This window comes from Schistocerca serialis, chromosome 11, assembly GCF_023864345.2.
Source record: "Schistocerca serialis cubense isolate TAMUIC-IGC-003099 chromosome 11, iqSchSeri2.2, whole genome shotgun sequence".
Lineage (NCBI taxonomy): Eukaryota > Metazoa > Arthropoda > Insecta > Orthoptera > Acrididae > Schistocerca > Schistocerca serialis.
Window position 1 is genome coordinate 106,768,282 of NC_064648.1, and position 14,937 is coordinate 106,783,218.

A 14,937-nucleotide genomic window follows, 5' to 3' on the forward strand; every position below is an offset into this window, starting at 1 on the left:
GCATCCTCCGTGCTGAGAGGTAGTGCCCGAAATTTGGTATTCTCGGGACACTTTTGACGCTGTGGGTGTTGGGATATTGAATTCCCTAATGATTTAGCTACGTGGATTGTCACATGCGTCTAGCTGCAACTACCATCTGTGGTCAGGGTCCGTTAATTTCCCGCGTGCGGTTTTAATCACGTCGGAATCCTTTTCACACGAATGAGTACAAATGACAGCTACGGCAGCTGTACCTTGTGTATGCGGTCCTATCGACATCTGTTTATGTGCATGCCGCTATACCATCACTTCTGTCACCTCTTAATCAGTAGATTATGACAAAATTTTAAATTTCTATATACGGCGAATAATTGTGCGAAATATTGAAAATGAAATTTTTGTTGCCACTGGAGTCCGCTATGTAGAGAACCTGGAAGTGGTACAGTGTTCTGGGATAGCGGTATAATAATGTATGCAATTGTAATCGTAATCAGAAAAATAAAAATTTTTCCTAAAGTAAATGTCTGATACCACAGTACCAGTTTTACAGGCTTGTGTGTCGATAGTAATGCTTATGGAGTCAAAGCATTCATCTGACCGGACAAGGAAGAGTAGTAGACAATTCAAACTTCCCAAATTAGAAAAAAAAGAGAGAAGGTCGTTGGGAAATGAAATGAGGAATTCCATTTCACTAGCAAACCACACTAACGTGGCAGCGGCGAATTATACTCCAACAGCTGACACAAGCTGCAAAACAGGAAGCGCAGAAGGACAGGGTCGCACAGATACGATGGACGAGGAGTGGGGGAGAGATGGTATCGGCGGTGGACAAGCGCGCAGTTCACAGGGACCGCTTTGTGGCATCTGGCGGCGCAATTACAAAAGAGCAGGACAGCCGAGGGCGACAGACAGTGCAGGGTCGCAGCACTGCGACCGGGACAGCGCAGAACGGAGGTGGAGGCGGAGGCAGAGGCGGGCGTAGAGAGGTAGAGAGACGCGCCGGCTCCAAGCATGGGGCCCGGAGCGCTGCTGATGTTGGCGGCGGCGGCGGCGGTGGCGGGCATCACCAGCGCCAACATCGCCCTCGCCGTGAGTACCCGCCCTGCTTCTTCTCTGCGTCAGCCGCTCAAACGACGGCATTTTCCCCCGTGGAATTTCACACGACCTCCCCCTCTTACGGCTCATCACTGCGGTTCTACGTGACTACCACTACTGGAGCTTTTCCAAACTGTGATCAGTCCCACATGCAGGGCCGGCCGAAGTGGCCGTGCGGTTAAAGGCGCTGCAGTGTGGAACCGCAAGACCGCTACGGTCGCAGGTTCGAATCCTGCCTCGGGCATGGATGTTTGTGATGTCCTCAGGTTAGTTAGGTTTAACTAGTTCTAAGTTCTAGGGGACTAATGACCTCAGCAGTTGAGTCCCATAGTGCTCAGAGCCATTTGAACCATTTGAACCACATGCAGGTGGGAGAAGGTTATGGAAGCACCCTCCCCCTCCATCCCCCCCCCCCCCTCCGAAAAAGTTTGGGCTTATACTGAGTACAATGGAAAGCCGAAGAAACTGAGACACCTGCCTAACATCGTGCACGGCTCCTACCAGCACGCAGAAGTGTTGCAACACGACGTGGCATGGACTCTATTAGCGTCTGAAGTAGTGCTGGAGGGAATTGAAACCACGAATCCTGCAGGGCTGCCCATAAATCCGTAACAGTACGAGGGGGTGGAGATCTCTTCCGAACAGCACATTGCAAGATATCCCAGATAAGCTCGATAATGATCATGTCTAGGGAGGAGTTTGGTGGCCAGCAGAAGTGTTTAAATTCAAAAGAGTGTTCCTGGAGATACTCTGTAGCAATTCTGGACGTATGGGGTGTCGCATTGTCCTGCTGGAATTGCTCAAGTCGGTCGGAATGCACAATGGACGTGAATGGATGCAGGTGATCAGATAGGATACTTACCTACTTGTCACGTGTCAGGGGTCCAATATCACTCCAATTGCACACAGCCCACACAATTACAGAGCCTCCACCAGCTTGAACAGTCCCCTGCTGACATGCAGGGCCCACAGGTTCTTGAGGTTGTCTCCATACCTGTGCACGTCCATCCACTCGATACAATTTGAAACGAGACACTTCCAACCTCTCAGCATGTTTCCACTCATCAACAGTCCAGTCTCGGTGATGATGGCCCCAGGCAAGGCGTAAAGCTTTGTGCCGTGCAGCCATCGAGGGTACGCTATGTTTCGTTCAATGGTTCGCACGCTGACGTTGACGGCCCAGCACTGAAATCTGCAGCATTTTGCGGAAGGGTTATACTTCTGTCACGTTGAACGATTCTCTTCAGTCATCTTTGGTCCCATTCCTACAGCATCTTTTCCTGGCCACAACAATGGCGGAGTTTAGATGTTTTACTGCAATTCCGATATTCACTGTACACTCGTGAAATGGTCATACGGGAAAATCCCTACTTCATCGTTATCTCTGAGGCGCTGTGTCCCATCGCTCGTGCGCCGACTACAACGTCACGTTCAAACTCACTTAAATCTTCATAGCCTGCCACTGTAGCAGCAGTAACCCATCTAACAACCGCGCCAGACACTTGTTTTCGAAGCGACCGCAGCGCCGTATTCTGCCTGTTTACAGATCTCTGTATTCGAATACGGATGCCTACACCAGTTTCTTTGGTGCTCCAGTGTACTTTCTTAATATTATTCAATCTCGATTATGACTGAAAGTGAAAAGACTTTCAGGGGTACAGAAGTTGATGAATAACAGCAGAGGCAGATTCACCAACCTATATGAGGCTAAAACTCTTGTGAAGCAGATGGTGGACAGTTTCATCACTAAATCTGTATTCACGCAAGGTTTTCCGTGTAGTTGGAAATAAATAAATCATCTGAGGATACGTTTCAGATAACTATCTTCCTGTCTCGAGTCTCAGTGCCATACTTAGACATATAAGGCTGCATCTGGGCCATTTCCGAGCAGGAAATAATAGACTCAAGGTCTTTCGATCCTTTGTTCGAAAACTTGTATAAATTAAATAGATGCCTTTCGTGTAGAAAACAAAATAGTGACTGAATTCAGCAGGAACTGTCAGGTGGAGTGGAGTATACCTATACAAGCGAGCATGATCTCAAAGCCCCTGTCCAATCATGTCAAAGTAAGCATCTCCAACCACATAAAAAGTTAAGACATTCTCTCGGAGTCACTTATCTAGCTATTATTCATCGGCCAACTTCTAAGACAACTTTCGATTCAATTTGTTTATTATAGTGTGGGTGTGTTATCAGTGAAGAAGGAAGTGCGGTAAACCAGCGCTTCACTATCTTGTATCCTTACTTCAACTGTACTGCAGATACAAAGAAGGTCACCATAGCATCTCCAATCACTGGAATTAATGCGAGTGATGCGAATCATTTAGTTCGTAATTTCAATTTTTAAAAACAGAAATGTCATTAAGCATCTCATCCACGCCATAATAATTTCTAAGCAAGACAAATTTATTTAACGAGTTGTAAAGATGGCTCTCTTCCATAGCCGGCAAAAAAGTCGTTGTCAAGTAAATATATCTGAAATTCTAAGTCACAGCGATCGGCGTTTGATCACTCGTTATTCCTAAGCACAACATTGGACAGAATTCGTGTCTATCAATTCGATATAAAAACAAATAAACAAGACTACCCCCCCCCCCCCATGAGCTTATTTCGTGTTTCTGCTGTCTAGATAGGCTACATCAAATAATTAAATGAGAGTCTTACTAGGGAAAGGTAATACCTAAATAAGGGATAAGGCTAGATAAACTAATAGTAAACGTCGAAGGTGCCGACTCATGTAAGTGGTAACGCGCACTAACCAGCCAGTCCCGGAAAAATTGTATAAAAAGGCACAGCGAAGAGAGTACTAAACACTGCTGTAAATTAAATAAATATTCATCTAGTTTGTGCTATTAACACGTTCACAGATCATTTAATGCGAATGAAAACAGAGAGTCGATTCTTGTCGACCTGACCGATCTATTGAAAGATTTAATCAAGACTGTATTTATATTATAACGTAAAAAGTCACCGTAGGTAAAATTAGCTTTCCAATTTGGGTACCTCCCCGGAAAAATGGTTTTGCGTGGAGACCTCCCTGTGGCCTGCAAAAATGGCGCTTAGCACTATGGGACTTAACATCTGAGTTTATCAGTCCCCTAGACTTAGAACTACGTAAACCTAACCAACCTAAGGACATCACACACATCGATGTCCGAGTCAGGATTTGAACCTCTGACCGTAGCAGCCGCGTGGTTCTGTGTTTTGCACTTCAAAAAATGATTGAGGTATCATACAGCTCATGGAATCGCTTGTTCACGCGTGTAGGGTGGTCAAAAACAGGTAACCCATAATTGCTGGAATCGGAAGTGTGACCTTTACCCGACACGGCATTAAATAGGAGAAGAAGGGGTGAGATCGATTGAGAACTATACTATGGACGCGAGTCGTTGTCGGTCTGAGGGTGTCCCACATCGTGTCTGGCTCCTTAGGGAAGCACCTCTTCTTGTAATAAAGATTTTCATCAGCATTTCGTAACTCCCGAATGTTCCACTGCCATAATGCACGCAACATTTCCAAATCCGAAAGGGAGTCGTTTCGTCAGTGCCTCTCATCGAAACAGCAACGGAATTCCGTAGTAAAGCTAGAATGAATTATCCGTAAAGACGGCAAATGGTATTCAAGTGTAGTCGAACTGGACGGAGTATAATGGGTCGTATGTTTCCGTTCGTTCCTCAGATAGGTTCGTTTACTAAAAATTAAGGAGACCGAGCCATATTAGTTGAAGCTGAACATTTGTCTTTCCTTCAGTTGCTCGAACCTATGTCAAAGAGTCACACAGTAAACAATTACTAAAAAAACTAAACTCCGTCAGAACAGGCCGTGGAATGCCCAACGATGCCGACCGGCCGCCGTGTCATCCTCAGTCCACAGGCGTCACTGGATGCGGATATGGAGGGGCATGTGGTCAGCACACCGCTCTCCCGGCCGTTCGTCAGTTTACGAGACCAGAGCCGCTACTTCTCAATCAAGCAGCTCCCCAGTTTGCCGCACAAGGGCTGAATGCACTGCGCTTGCCAATAACGTTCGGCAGACCGGATGGTCACCCATCCTAGTGCTATTCCAGCTCGACAGCGCTTAACTTCGATGATTTGACGGGAACAGGTGTTACCACTGCGGCAATGCGGTTGGCTACAAAATTTCTAGGGCGTAATGAAAAGTATTTCTTCCGAATTTTGTGTTCTGTTCTGAATATCGGTTGTGGTATTACACGTCACGCATTTTACTCGGTCGACTTCGCCTATTCGCCGGCGTAAGTTGCAATCCTCTCTCTGGTGCGAGAGGGCTCCAGACTGCAGCGTACAAGATGGCGGTGTGTAACATAACTATTTCAGTGCGTGAGGAACAGCATTGTCCAGATTGTTCTTCACGTGAATCGCAAATAACTGTGGCCTGGTGACATGGGGTATTGCCATCCATAAAAGTCCCCTTATTGTCAGAGAATAGGAAGTCAAGGAATGCCTGAAAATGGTCTCCAAGTAGCTGTAATCGAGTTTCGGAGTCGAACAGTTTGTCCACACACGTAGCACCCTCCCCTCCAGCATGACGAAGACAGACCACACACGAGGGAGCAGCGACGTCTGCAACAGCCGGCGCCTAGGGCTCTCTGTCACCCACCACCCTCCACACAGCCCGAAACGGCCCCATCCGGCTCTCATGCGTTTCCCAAAGTTACGCCGATCTGACGAAAGCCGTGGGACTCCCAACAACGCCGACTCGGACCTCTTTTTGCTCGGCGGAATGCAGAAACCCGGCCTGGCGTGGACTCAACAAGTCGTTGCAGGTCCCCTGCAGAAATATTGAGCGACGCTGCCTCTATAGCCGTCCATAAACGCGAAAATGTTCCAGTGCCAGAATCCGTGCACAAACTGTAGACTATGTCTCACAAATGTTTGATGTGGGAGGATCTGGGTGGCCAAATAATTCGCTCGCATTGTCCAGATTGTTCTTCACGTGAATCGCAAATAACTGTGGCCTGATGACATGGGGTATTGCCATCCATAAAAGTCCCCTTATTGTCAGAGAATAGGAAGTCAAGGAATGGCTGAAAATGGTCTCCAAGTAGCAGAACGCAGCCATTCCCAGTTAATGCCATCCCACACCATTATGGAGCCACTATCAGCCCTGTATGTGTTCTAACAGGTACAGATCACGCATATTTACTGCCCAAGACGTCAATATGAGTTCACTGTAATGCCCTTCAAACTACTGTACCACAACTCTGACTCTTGAAACACGGACAGTTGTCCTGCTGAAAGATGCCATCGCCGTAGGAGGAGACTTCAAGCATGAAGCGATGCAGGTGGTCCGCAACAGTGTTCACGTGGTTGACTGCCACCATGACGCCTTCGGTTACCACCACGGAGCCGGCCGGAGTGGCCATGCGGTTCTAGGCGCTGCAGTCTGGAACCGAGCGACCGCTACGGTCGCAGGTTCGAATCCTGCCTCGGACATGGATGTGTGTGATATCCTTAGGTTAGTTAGGTTTAAGTAGTTCTAAGTTCTAGGGGACTGATGACCACAGATGTTAAGTCCCAAAGTGCTCAGAGCCATTTGAACCATTTGACAACTGTTTATCTACCAGGAACTATTGGTACAACAGTTGTAAACAGTAGTGGATGTGTTGGGAAAGTATCAGAGCTCGAGGTGTTAACAGAAAGCACTGATGCTCAAACGGTAATAGGCACTGAAGTCGGAGATAAGTTCAGTCGAAATCATTGAGCAGGACCTAATCCTGTTCCGAAAAGACAGGATAAATATATTTGGCGACAGCGTATTTTTTGCTGTTAAGAGAGCACTGAAGAGCCAAATAATTTGGTTAACTTGCCAAATGTGGTGTAGGGTCCCCGCAAGGACGCAGAAGTGCTGCAACACGACGTGGCACCGACTCGACTGATGTCTGAAGTAGTGGTCGAGGGAACTGAAACCATGGAACCTGCAGGTCTGTCCGTAAATCCTTAAGAGTACGAGCGGGGTGGAGATCTCTTCTAAACATCACGCTGCCAGCCATCCCAGACATGATAAATAATGTTCTTGTCTGGGGAGTTTGGTGGCCAGCGGAAGTGTTTAAACTCGGAAGAGTGTTCCTGGAGACACTCTGTAGCAACTCTGGACGTGTGGGGTGTCGCATTGTCCTGCTTGAATTGCCCAAGTCCGTCGGAAAGCCCAATGGACGCGAATGGATCCAGGTGATCAGACACGATGCTTACGTACGTGTCACCTGTCAGCGTCGTATCTAGACGTATCAGGGGTCCCATATCACTCCAGCTACACACACCCCACACCATTACAGAGCATCCACCAGCTTGAACAGTCCCCTGCTGACATGCAGTATCCATGGATTCATGAAGTTGTCTACATACCCGTACAAGTCAGCAGCTCGATACAATTTGAAACGAGACTCGTCCAACCAGGCAACATGTTTCCTGTCATCAACAGTCCAATGTCGGTGTTAATGGGCCGAGGCTAGTCGTAAAGCTTGGTGTTGTGCAGTAATCAATGGAACACAAGGGGGGACTTCTGCTCCGAAAGCCCATATCGATGATGTTTCGTTCAATGGTTCACACGCAGACACTTTTTGATTGCCCAGCATTGAAATCTGCAGCAATCTGCGAAAGAGCTATACATCTGGCACGTTCAACACTTCTTCAGTAGTGTTCAGTCCCGTTCTAGCAGGATCTTTTACCGGTCGCATCCATGTCGGAGATTTGATATTGTGTGCATTATAATTATCCGTGCTGTTATGCCGTGGTCGGTTGATGAATTCTGTGTCGATTCCCAACGTTTCGTCTCCGACTGCGGGAGACATCTTCAAGGGGGTCCGTAGCTCGATGGAAGGTCCAACACACCCACTGGTTGAGTCAGTAGCGAACCAGTGGGTGTGTTGGACCTTCCATCGAGCTACGGACCCCCTTGAAGATATCTCCCGCAGTCGGAGACGTAACGTTGGGAATCGACACAGAATTCATCAATCGACCACGGAATAACAGCCCGGATAATTATAATGGACATGATATTTCCGGCCGTGAAAGTCTACATTTTAGTATTTGATATTGTACCGAATTCCTGATATTCACGGTACACTCGTGAAGTGGTCGTACGGAGAAATTCCCACTTCGTCGCTACCTCGAGATGCTGTGTCCCATGGCTCGCGCGCCGACTATAACACCACGTTCAGACTCACTTAAACCTTGATAACCTACCGTTGTAGCAGCAGAAACCGACCCAACAACTGCGCCAGACACTTGTCTAACGTAGGAGTTGCCGACCGCAGTGCATATTCTGCTTGTTTACATATCTCTATATTCGAATACACATATCTATACCAGTTTCTTTGACGCTTAAGTGTAGTATACGTATCAATAAACGTTTGATGTAGAATAACTGCGTCTTGCTGATACCTGGATATCTACCAGGAACCATCGCTATAACAGTTGTAAATTGACGTGGATGTGTTGGGAAAGTAGCAGAGATGAAGGCGCTAATAGGAAACACTGATGCTCAAATCGTTATAGGCACTGACAGTTGACTAAAGGCGGAGATAAGTTCATCCGAAATGTTTGAGCAGGACCTAACGGTGTTCAGAAACGATAGGATAAATACCTTTGGTGACGGCGTGTTCGTTACTGTTAGAAGTAGTTTATCTTGTGTAGAAACTGAAATAGATACTTCCTGTGAGTTAGTATGGGTAGAGGTCAATCCTGACAAGCGGAATAAAATAACAGTTGGATCCTTTTACCGACCTCTCAGTTCAGATGATACGATTGCTGAAAGGTTCAAAGAAAACTTGAGTTTAATTTCTAACACGTACCCGGCTCGTACAATTGTAGTTGGTGGTGGCTGCAATTTACCCTCGATATGTCGGCGAAAATACATATTTAAATACGGAGGTGTGCGTAAAACATCATCCGAAATTGTGCTGCACGCATTCTCTGAAAATTATTTCGTGTAATTAGTTCATGTGCCCACTCGAATAGTAAACTGTTGTAAAGACGCACTTGACCTCTTGGCAACAAATAATCCTGAGTTAATGACGAGCAGCAGAACGGATACAGGGATCAGCGAACGCGGGGTGGTCGTAGTGAAACTGAATACTGTAACGCCCGAATCCTCCAAAAATAAAGGAAATATATATTTATTCAAAAAAGCAGATAAAAATTCACTTATGCCTTGCTGAGAGACAATCTCCTCTCCTTCCAAAATAACAACGTAAGTGTAGACCAGATGTGGCTTGCACTCAAAGAAATAATATCGACAGCAATTGAGAGAATTATACCAAATTAATTAACAAACGACTTTATACGCAAAACAGTGCACAACATTGTTGCAAAAACAACGAGAAAAGTGTGTCAAATTTAAACGAACGCAAAATCCACAAGACTGACAATCTATTACAGAAACTCGAAATTTAGCGCGCACTTCAATGCGAGATGCTTACAGTAGTTTCCACAATAAAACTTTGTATCGAAAACTGGCAGAAAACCCAAAGAGATTCTGTTAGTACGTAAAGTATGCAAGCGGAAAAACGCAATAACTGCCTTCTCTGCGCGATAGTAACAGAAATACTGCCAAGGACAGTGCTGCTAAAGTAGAGTTACTACACACTACTTTCCGAAATTCCCTCACCAAAGAAGACGAGGTAAATATGTCAGAATTAGAAACTAAAACAGCTGCCAACATGAGCAACTTAGAAGTACATATCCTCGGAGGTAGTGCAGTGACGTAAATTACTTAATGAAAGCAAGTCCCCCGGTCCAGACTCTACACCAACCACATTCGTTTCAGAGTATGCTGATGCAATAGCTCCATACTGCACAGTCATATACAAGCGCTCACTCGACGAAAGATCCCTACCCAAAGACTGGAAAGTTGCACAGATGACACCAATATTCAAGAAAGAAAATAGGAATAATCCATTAAGTTACAGGCCCGTATCATTAACATCGATATGCAGCAGGATTTTGGAACATATTTGTAGTCGAACATTACGAATTACCTCGAAGAAAACTGTCCATTGACACACTATGAACATGGATTTAGGAAACAACGCTTTTGTGAAACACAACTAGCTGTTTACACACACCAAGTGTTGAGTGCTACTGACAAGGGATTTGGAATTCATTCCGTATTTCTAAGATTTCCATAAGGCTTTTGACACCGTACCTCACAGGCGGCTTGTAGTCATTTTGCGTGCTTATGGAATACCGCCTCAGTTTCGCGAGTGGATTGGTGATTTTGTGCCACAGAGGCCACAGTTCGTGGTAATTGACGGAAAGTCATCAAATAAAACAGAAGCGATGTATGGCGTTCACCAAGGTAGTGTTATAGGCCCTCTGCTGTTCTTTATCTATATAAACGATTTGACAGACAATCTGAGCAGCCCTCGTAGCTTGTTTGCATATGACGCTGCCATCCATAGTCTAGTAAAGTTATCAGATGATCAAAAACAATTGCAAAAAGACTTAGAGAAGATGTCTGTATGGTGCGAAAATTGGCATTTGACTCTAAATAATGAAAAGCGTGAGGTCATCCACGTGAGTGCTAAAAGGAATGCGTTAAACTCGGGTTACACATGTTACATAGTTAGCAAATGAAAGATTTTGATAAAGAACAAACAATGTATTTACCTTAATAGTGTTCAAAAGTCATAATACATATATCAGTTCATGACATCCAGTCTTACAAAACTCCGCCATTTCTCTCCCCACATCCACCACTGCTGGCGGCTCACGTCCAACTGCGTAACTAGTGATGGGGAGCTCGTGAATGAGTCGTTCAAATGAACGCTTCACTCCAGTGAAGTGTGAACTAACCACTCAATTTCAATGAACTGGCTCTTCAAACTCTTCACGGATAACACACTCCACACTTCCTTCAAGTTCACTCACTCTCTTCCCCTCTCCCTCATCCCATTACATCGGCGTTACGTCACTCATTCTCCCTTCACTTCAGTCCCCCCTCTACTGCCTGTCGACGAATCGCGCCGCGTTTGTGGGAAACTATAGGTTTGCGATGGGTTGGGGTGGTGAGGGGCGATGGGAAGGCAGCGTCAACTGCTTCCTGCAGTCCTGACATCATTACCCGTGACTATTTGTGCAGTTCAGCTATACTTCGCGTCTACCGGTAGGCTACCGCTGGCAGCGCTTTCGGGCAATTAATGGGCTCTGAGCACTATGGGACTTAACATCTATGGTCATCAGTCCCCTAGAACTTAGAACTACTTAAACCTAACCTAACCTAAGGACAGCACACAACACCCAGCCATCACGAGGCAGAGAAAATCCCTGACCCCGCCGGGAATCGAACCCGGGAACCCGGGCGTGGGAAGCGAGAACGCTACCGCACGACCACGAGATGCGGGCCCGGGCAATTAATATTACAGATACAAACGAAGAGGCTGGCTGTGTGAGCACGCACAGCCAACATGAAAATAAAAGATTTGTTAATAACACTGAAAGAGGGATTTTACCTGAAATCGTATCAATTACTACAGGTGACAGTTTACGTTTTGAATTTGGAGGGTTATATTAGTCTCAACAAAATAAAATCTACGGGAAAACTTCTGAATAATTACTTAACGCAGATATATAGACTTTGTGACAGTAGTAAACATACTGTATTTTGAATTAAATTTTAAAAGGAACATGAAATTGGACTGCATTTTGTTGGTAGCCCTAGTTTTTCAGTACATGAATACAACAAATAATGTTTAATTTGGCAGATAAAGATTTTTTTGGGCGCTTCATGAGAAAGTGCCGAGCAAGATTAAATGTAATACCTTCTTTATATGTGACAGGCTCCTCTGTTTATCTTTCCTTTGTCCCCTTCGACCATGCTCTATTTAAGTTAACTCAGACGCTGTAAGAGCGTAAAACGTTGCGTGCACGTTACTGCATAGTGCGGCCATCTGTTGGTAAAATTATGAAGTATTACGAAGCTTTATTGTACGAGCGAGGCGAAGCGAGCGTAGCCGCGGCTGAGCGGCGAACTGGGCAACCTCGACAGGCTTCCGTACTTTATGAATGAACTACTTCATTTGAACGCTTCACGGCAAAGAGTGAAATGAATGAAGTAGTTCACGGGAATCAACGAGTTCGACCCATCTCTATGCGCAACGCTACGCGCTGTTAACAGCCAACTGCCCAACACTACAATAGCAAATTCCAACAATGCCACCCAGCCACAGACTGCACACAGCACAGCCAGTGATTTTCATACAGAGCGCTACGTGGCGTTACCAACATAAAAACGTAAACAGCTCACTTACACGTTCTGTCGATGTGGACCACCATCTGCTGGCACGCTTATGTTGACGGCATTCCCGCAGGTGAATCGGTGCTCGAGGCTGTCAGTCGTGGCACATACGTCGCACTTGTCACTTGCGACGAGTTTTATATCCGCCAGTCTTTGGCTGGTTGGTACCGTTCTGTTGACTATTTTGTACCATGTCTCCTTCGCATGTTTAGGCAACACGTTTTCCCAGACGTTTCCCCATATTTGTTTCCAATTGTATTGCGGCAGTTTGTGTTCAATTTTGTTTTTTGCCGGCTTCCCCCTGAGGGCCCAGCATATTCTCTTGGCTGTTCTGTGGCTGGGGTTCGCCACGGTGTCCAGAACGTAACTTTTGTTGGCGTAGTGCAGCCTGGCGTGTCGCATTCTGCCTCGTGTCGACTGGTGCTTCTTCTGATGCGGGCTTGTATCCTGCAATGATGTTGGCTGTGACGCTGTCAGGGTTATTGTCCTGGATGGCGAGCGTTCGTTTTAGTAAACGGGCTGCACATTTGGTCTTTATATCAACTAGACCTAGCCCCGTTCTTTCGTTAGCAGCGAGCACGTTGCTTGCGCCACTTTGAATATATTTCGACGCCACAACAGGTAGTACACTGCGCCCGTTAGTGCTCGCGCAATTTCGGCCGGGATGCTCAAGATTTGCGCCAGGTACCATGCTATTTTGTACCACTGCCTGTCTGGTTTGAGTCGTTGATACCCTATCGGCAGTAGCACTGTTTGTTGGTTTGGGCGCCTGACGCTTTTTGGAATGTGTTCATGATGGTTTCTACTCTGCCAATATCTTCCTGATCTTCAATAAAGATCCCTAGGTCGTCAGCGTAGGCTATACATGCTATTGCTTTGTCTTCTACGGAGAATCCTCTGATGTCATTTGCGAGTTACCGTAGCAGCGGGTGCAGTGCTGTAGCGAATAGAGCCATTGACAATGGACAGTCTTGCCTCACGGATCTGTCCAGTTTTATCTGTTTTGTTTTCCAAATATTGATTATTACTGTCGATCTCCCAGTACTTAGTATCTTCTGGGTGATTATGATGAATTTTTGCCCAAACCCGAGTCTCTTTAGTGTCTCTACGAGGTATTTGTGATCGATCCTGTCGAAGGCCTTGTTGAAGGCCACCGAAATTATGGCACCTGCGCCTCTGGTGGTGGCTGCCTGTGCTCTTATGTCCCTGTAGGTGCATGTGGCGTCAAATATATATTTTCCCTGGTACAGCACATGTTTGCCACGGACTTATGACTTTCCTCATCGCCGATTTCAGGTTGTTTGCGATGCATTTCGCTATTATTTTATAGTGGGCGTTGAGGAGCGCAATCGGGCGAAACTCTTCAATGCGGCGGGCGGCTCTCCTCTTAGGGGTGGGGGTTACGGTCCCTTCGGCCAGCCCAGGTGGAATTTGCGCCCCATCGAGCATCTCGTTCACCATCTCCGTGAACTGCACTCCCGGTACGTCCCAGTACGAGGGGCAGAACTGGAGCGGGATGCCGTCGGCGGCCGGTGCTCTTGCTCTCGCGCTGGTCTCCATCGTCTCTGTGACGTCGTCCTCGTCGACATTCTCTGTCAGCAGCGGCCTGTCCGCGCCTGTCAGCACGCTCCTCGTCTGGTGCAGAATTCCAGCAGTCGCCCCGTCGTCTGTCGCTTCTCGACGGAACACGTCTCGGAAATAGCCTTCGATGTGTTTTGTTAATTCCGTTTCCTTCGTGAGCGTCTGCCCCTGCTTGTCCTGCAGCTCACTTACGCACTTTCCTGCGGCTCTCTCCCTTTCCCTATTTACAGGGTGTCCAGAAAACGACTCCCTGATTTCAAAATTAAATATCTCGAAAACAAAGATCGATAGAGGAATGCAGTAAACGGTATGTTTATTGTGAAAGCTGTAAAAAGTTTATACAGCAGTTTGAAATAATAGTTACAAAAGCTGCTAACAGATGGCGCTGTAATCGCCATACGTAATGCCTAGTATAAATAGTGATCCGAAGCCCAGAGCGATGTTCCACTGTTGAAACGTGAAAGGAGGTTAGCGTACCGAAGGAAGAGATTAAAACCATCTACTCCATTGAACAACGCGTTTATGTGGTGCTAGAGTACCACAGGTTAGAAGAGAGTCCTACGGCAACAAGGCGAAGTTCTCAAGCACGATTTAATGTTCCAAAAGGATCCGATGCGAAAACCATTCGTGCGCTCTTCGCAAAATTTCAACGAACAGGCAGCGTAACTGATGATCTAGTGGGGCATGTTGGCCGCAAGCAAACCGCAGTTACGCCTGAAAATATCGTCACAGTTTCTGGAATTATTCAGCGAAATCCAATGTCATCCGTCCGTAGAATTGCATCTGAGACTGGTTTGAAGCGTCCCAGCACACAGAAAATACTGAGAAAGAGCCTACAAATGTTTCCATCCAAAATTCGAACGCACCAGGCCATAACCATACGAGCTGTGCAACAAAGGGTTGCCTTTGCTAATCAGATGCTCACAATGATTGATAGTGAAGGATTTGGTGTTGGGCTGCATCTGGTTTACAGATGAATGGATACGTGAATAAGCAGAACTGGCGATTTTGGGATTCCGAAAAGCCATA

The 14,937-nt window shown here is 46.4% G+C and overlaps 1 protein-coding gene across 2 annotated transcripts in view; it reads left to right on the forward strand.

Moving 5' to 3' along the window:
* The first annotated feature begins 898 nt into the window (after positions 1–898).
* The window catches only part of LOC126426782 (uncharacterized), a 70,558-nt gene continuing 56,519 nt past the window's right edge, over positions 899–14,937 (forward strand). For both annotated transcript variants that reach the window (XM_050088778.1, XM_050088777.1), the window contains exon 1: positions 899–1,068. In XM_050088778.1, the coding sequence (XP_049944735.1) occupies positions 991–1,068 (78 nt within the window). In that variant the 5' untranslated portion in view covers positions 899–990. The remainder of the gene's footprint in view (positions 1,069–14,937) is intronic.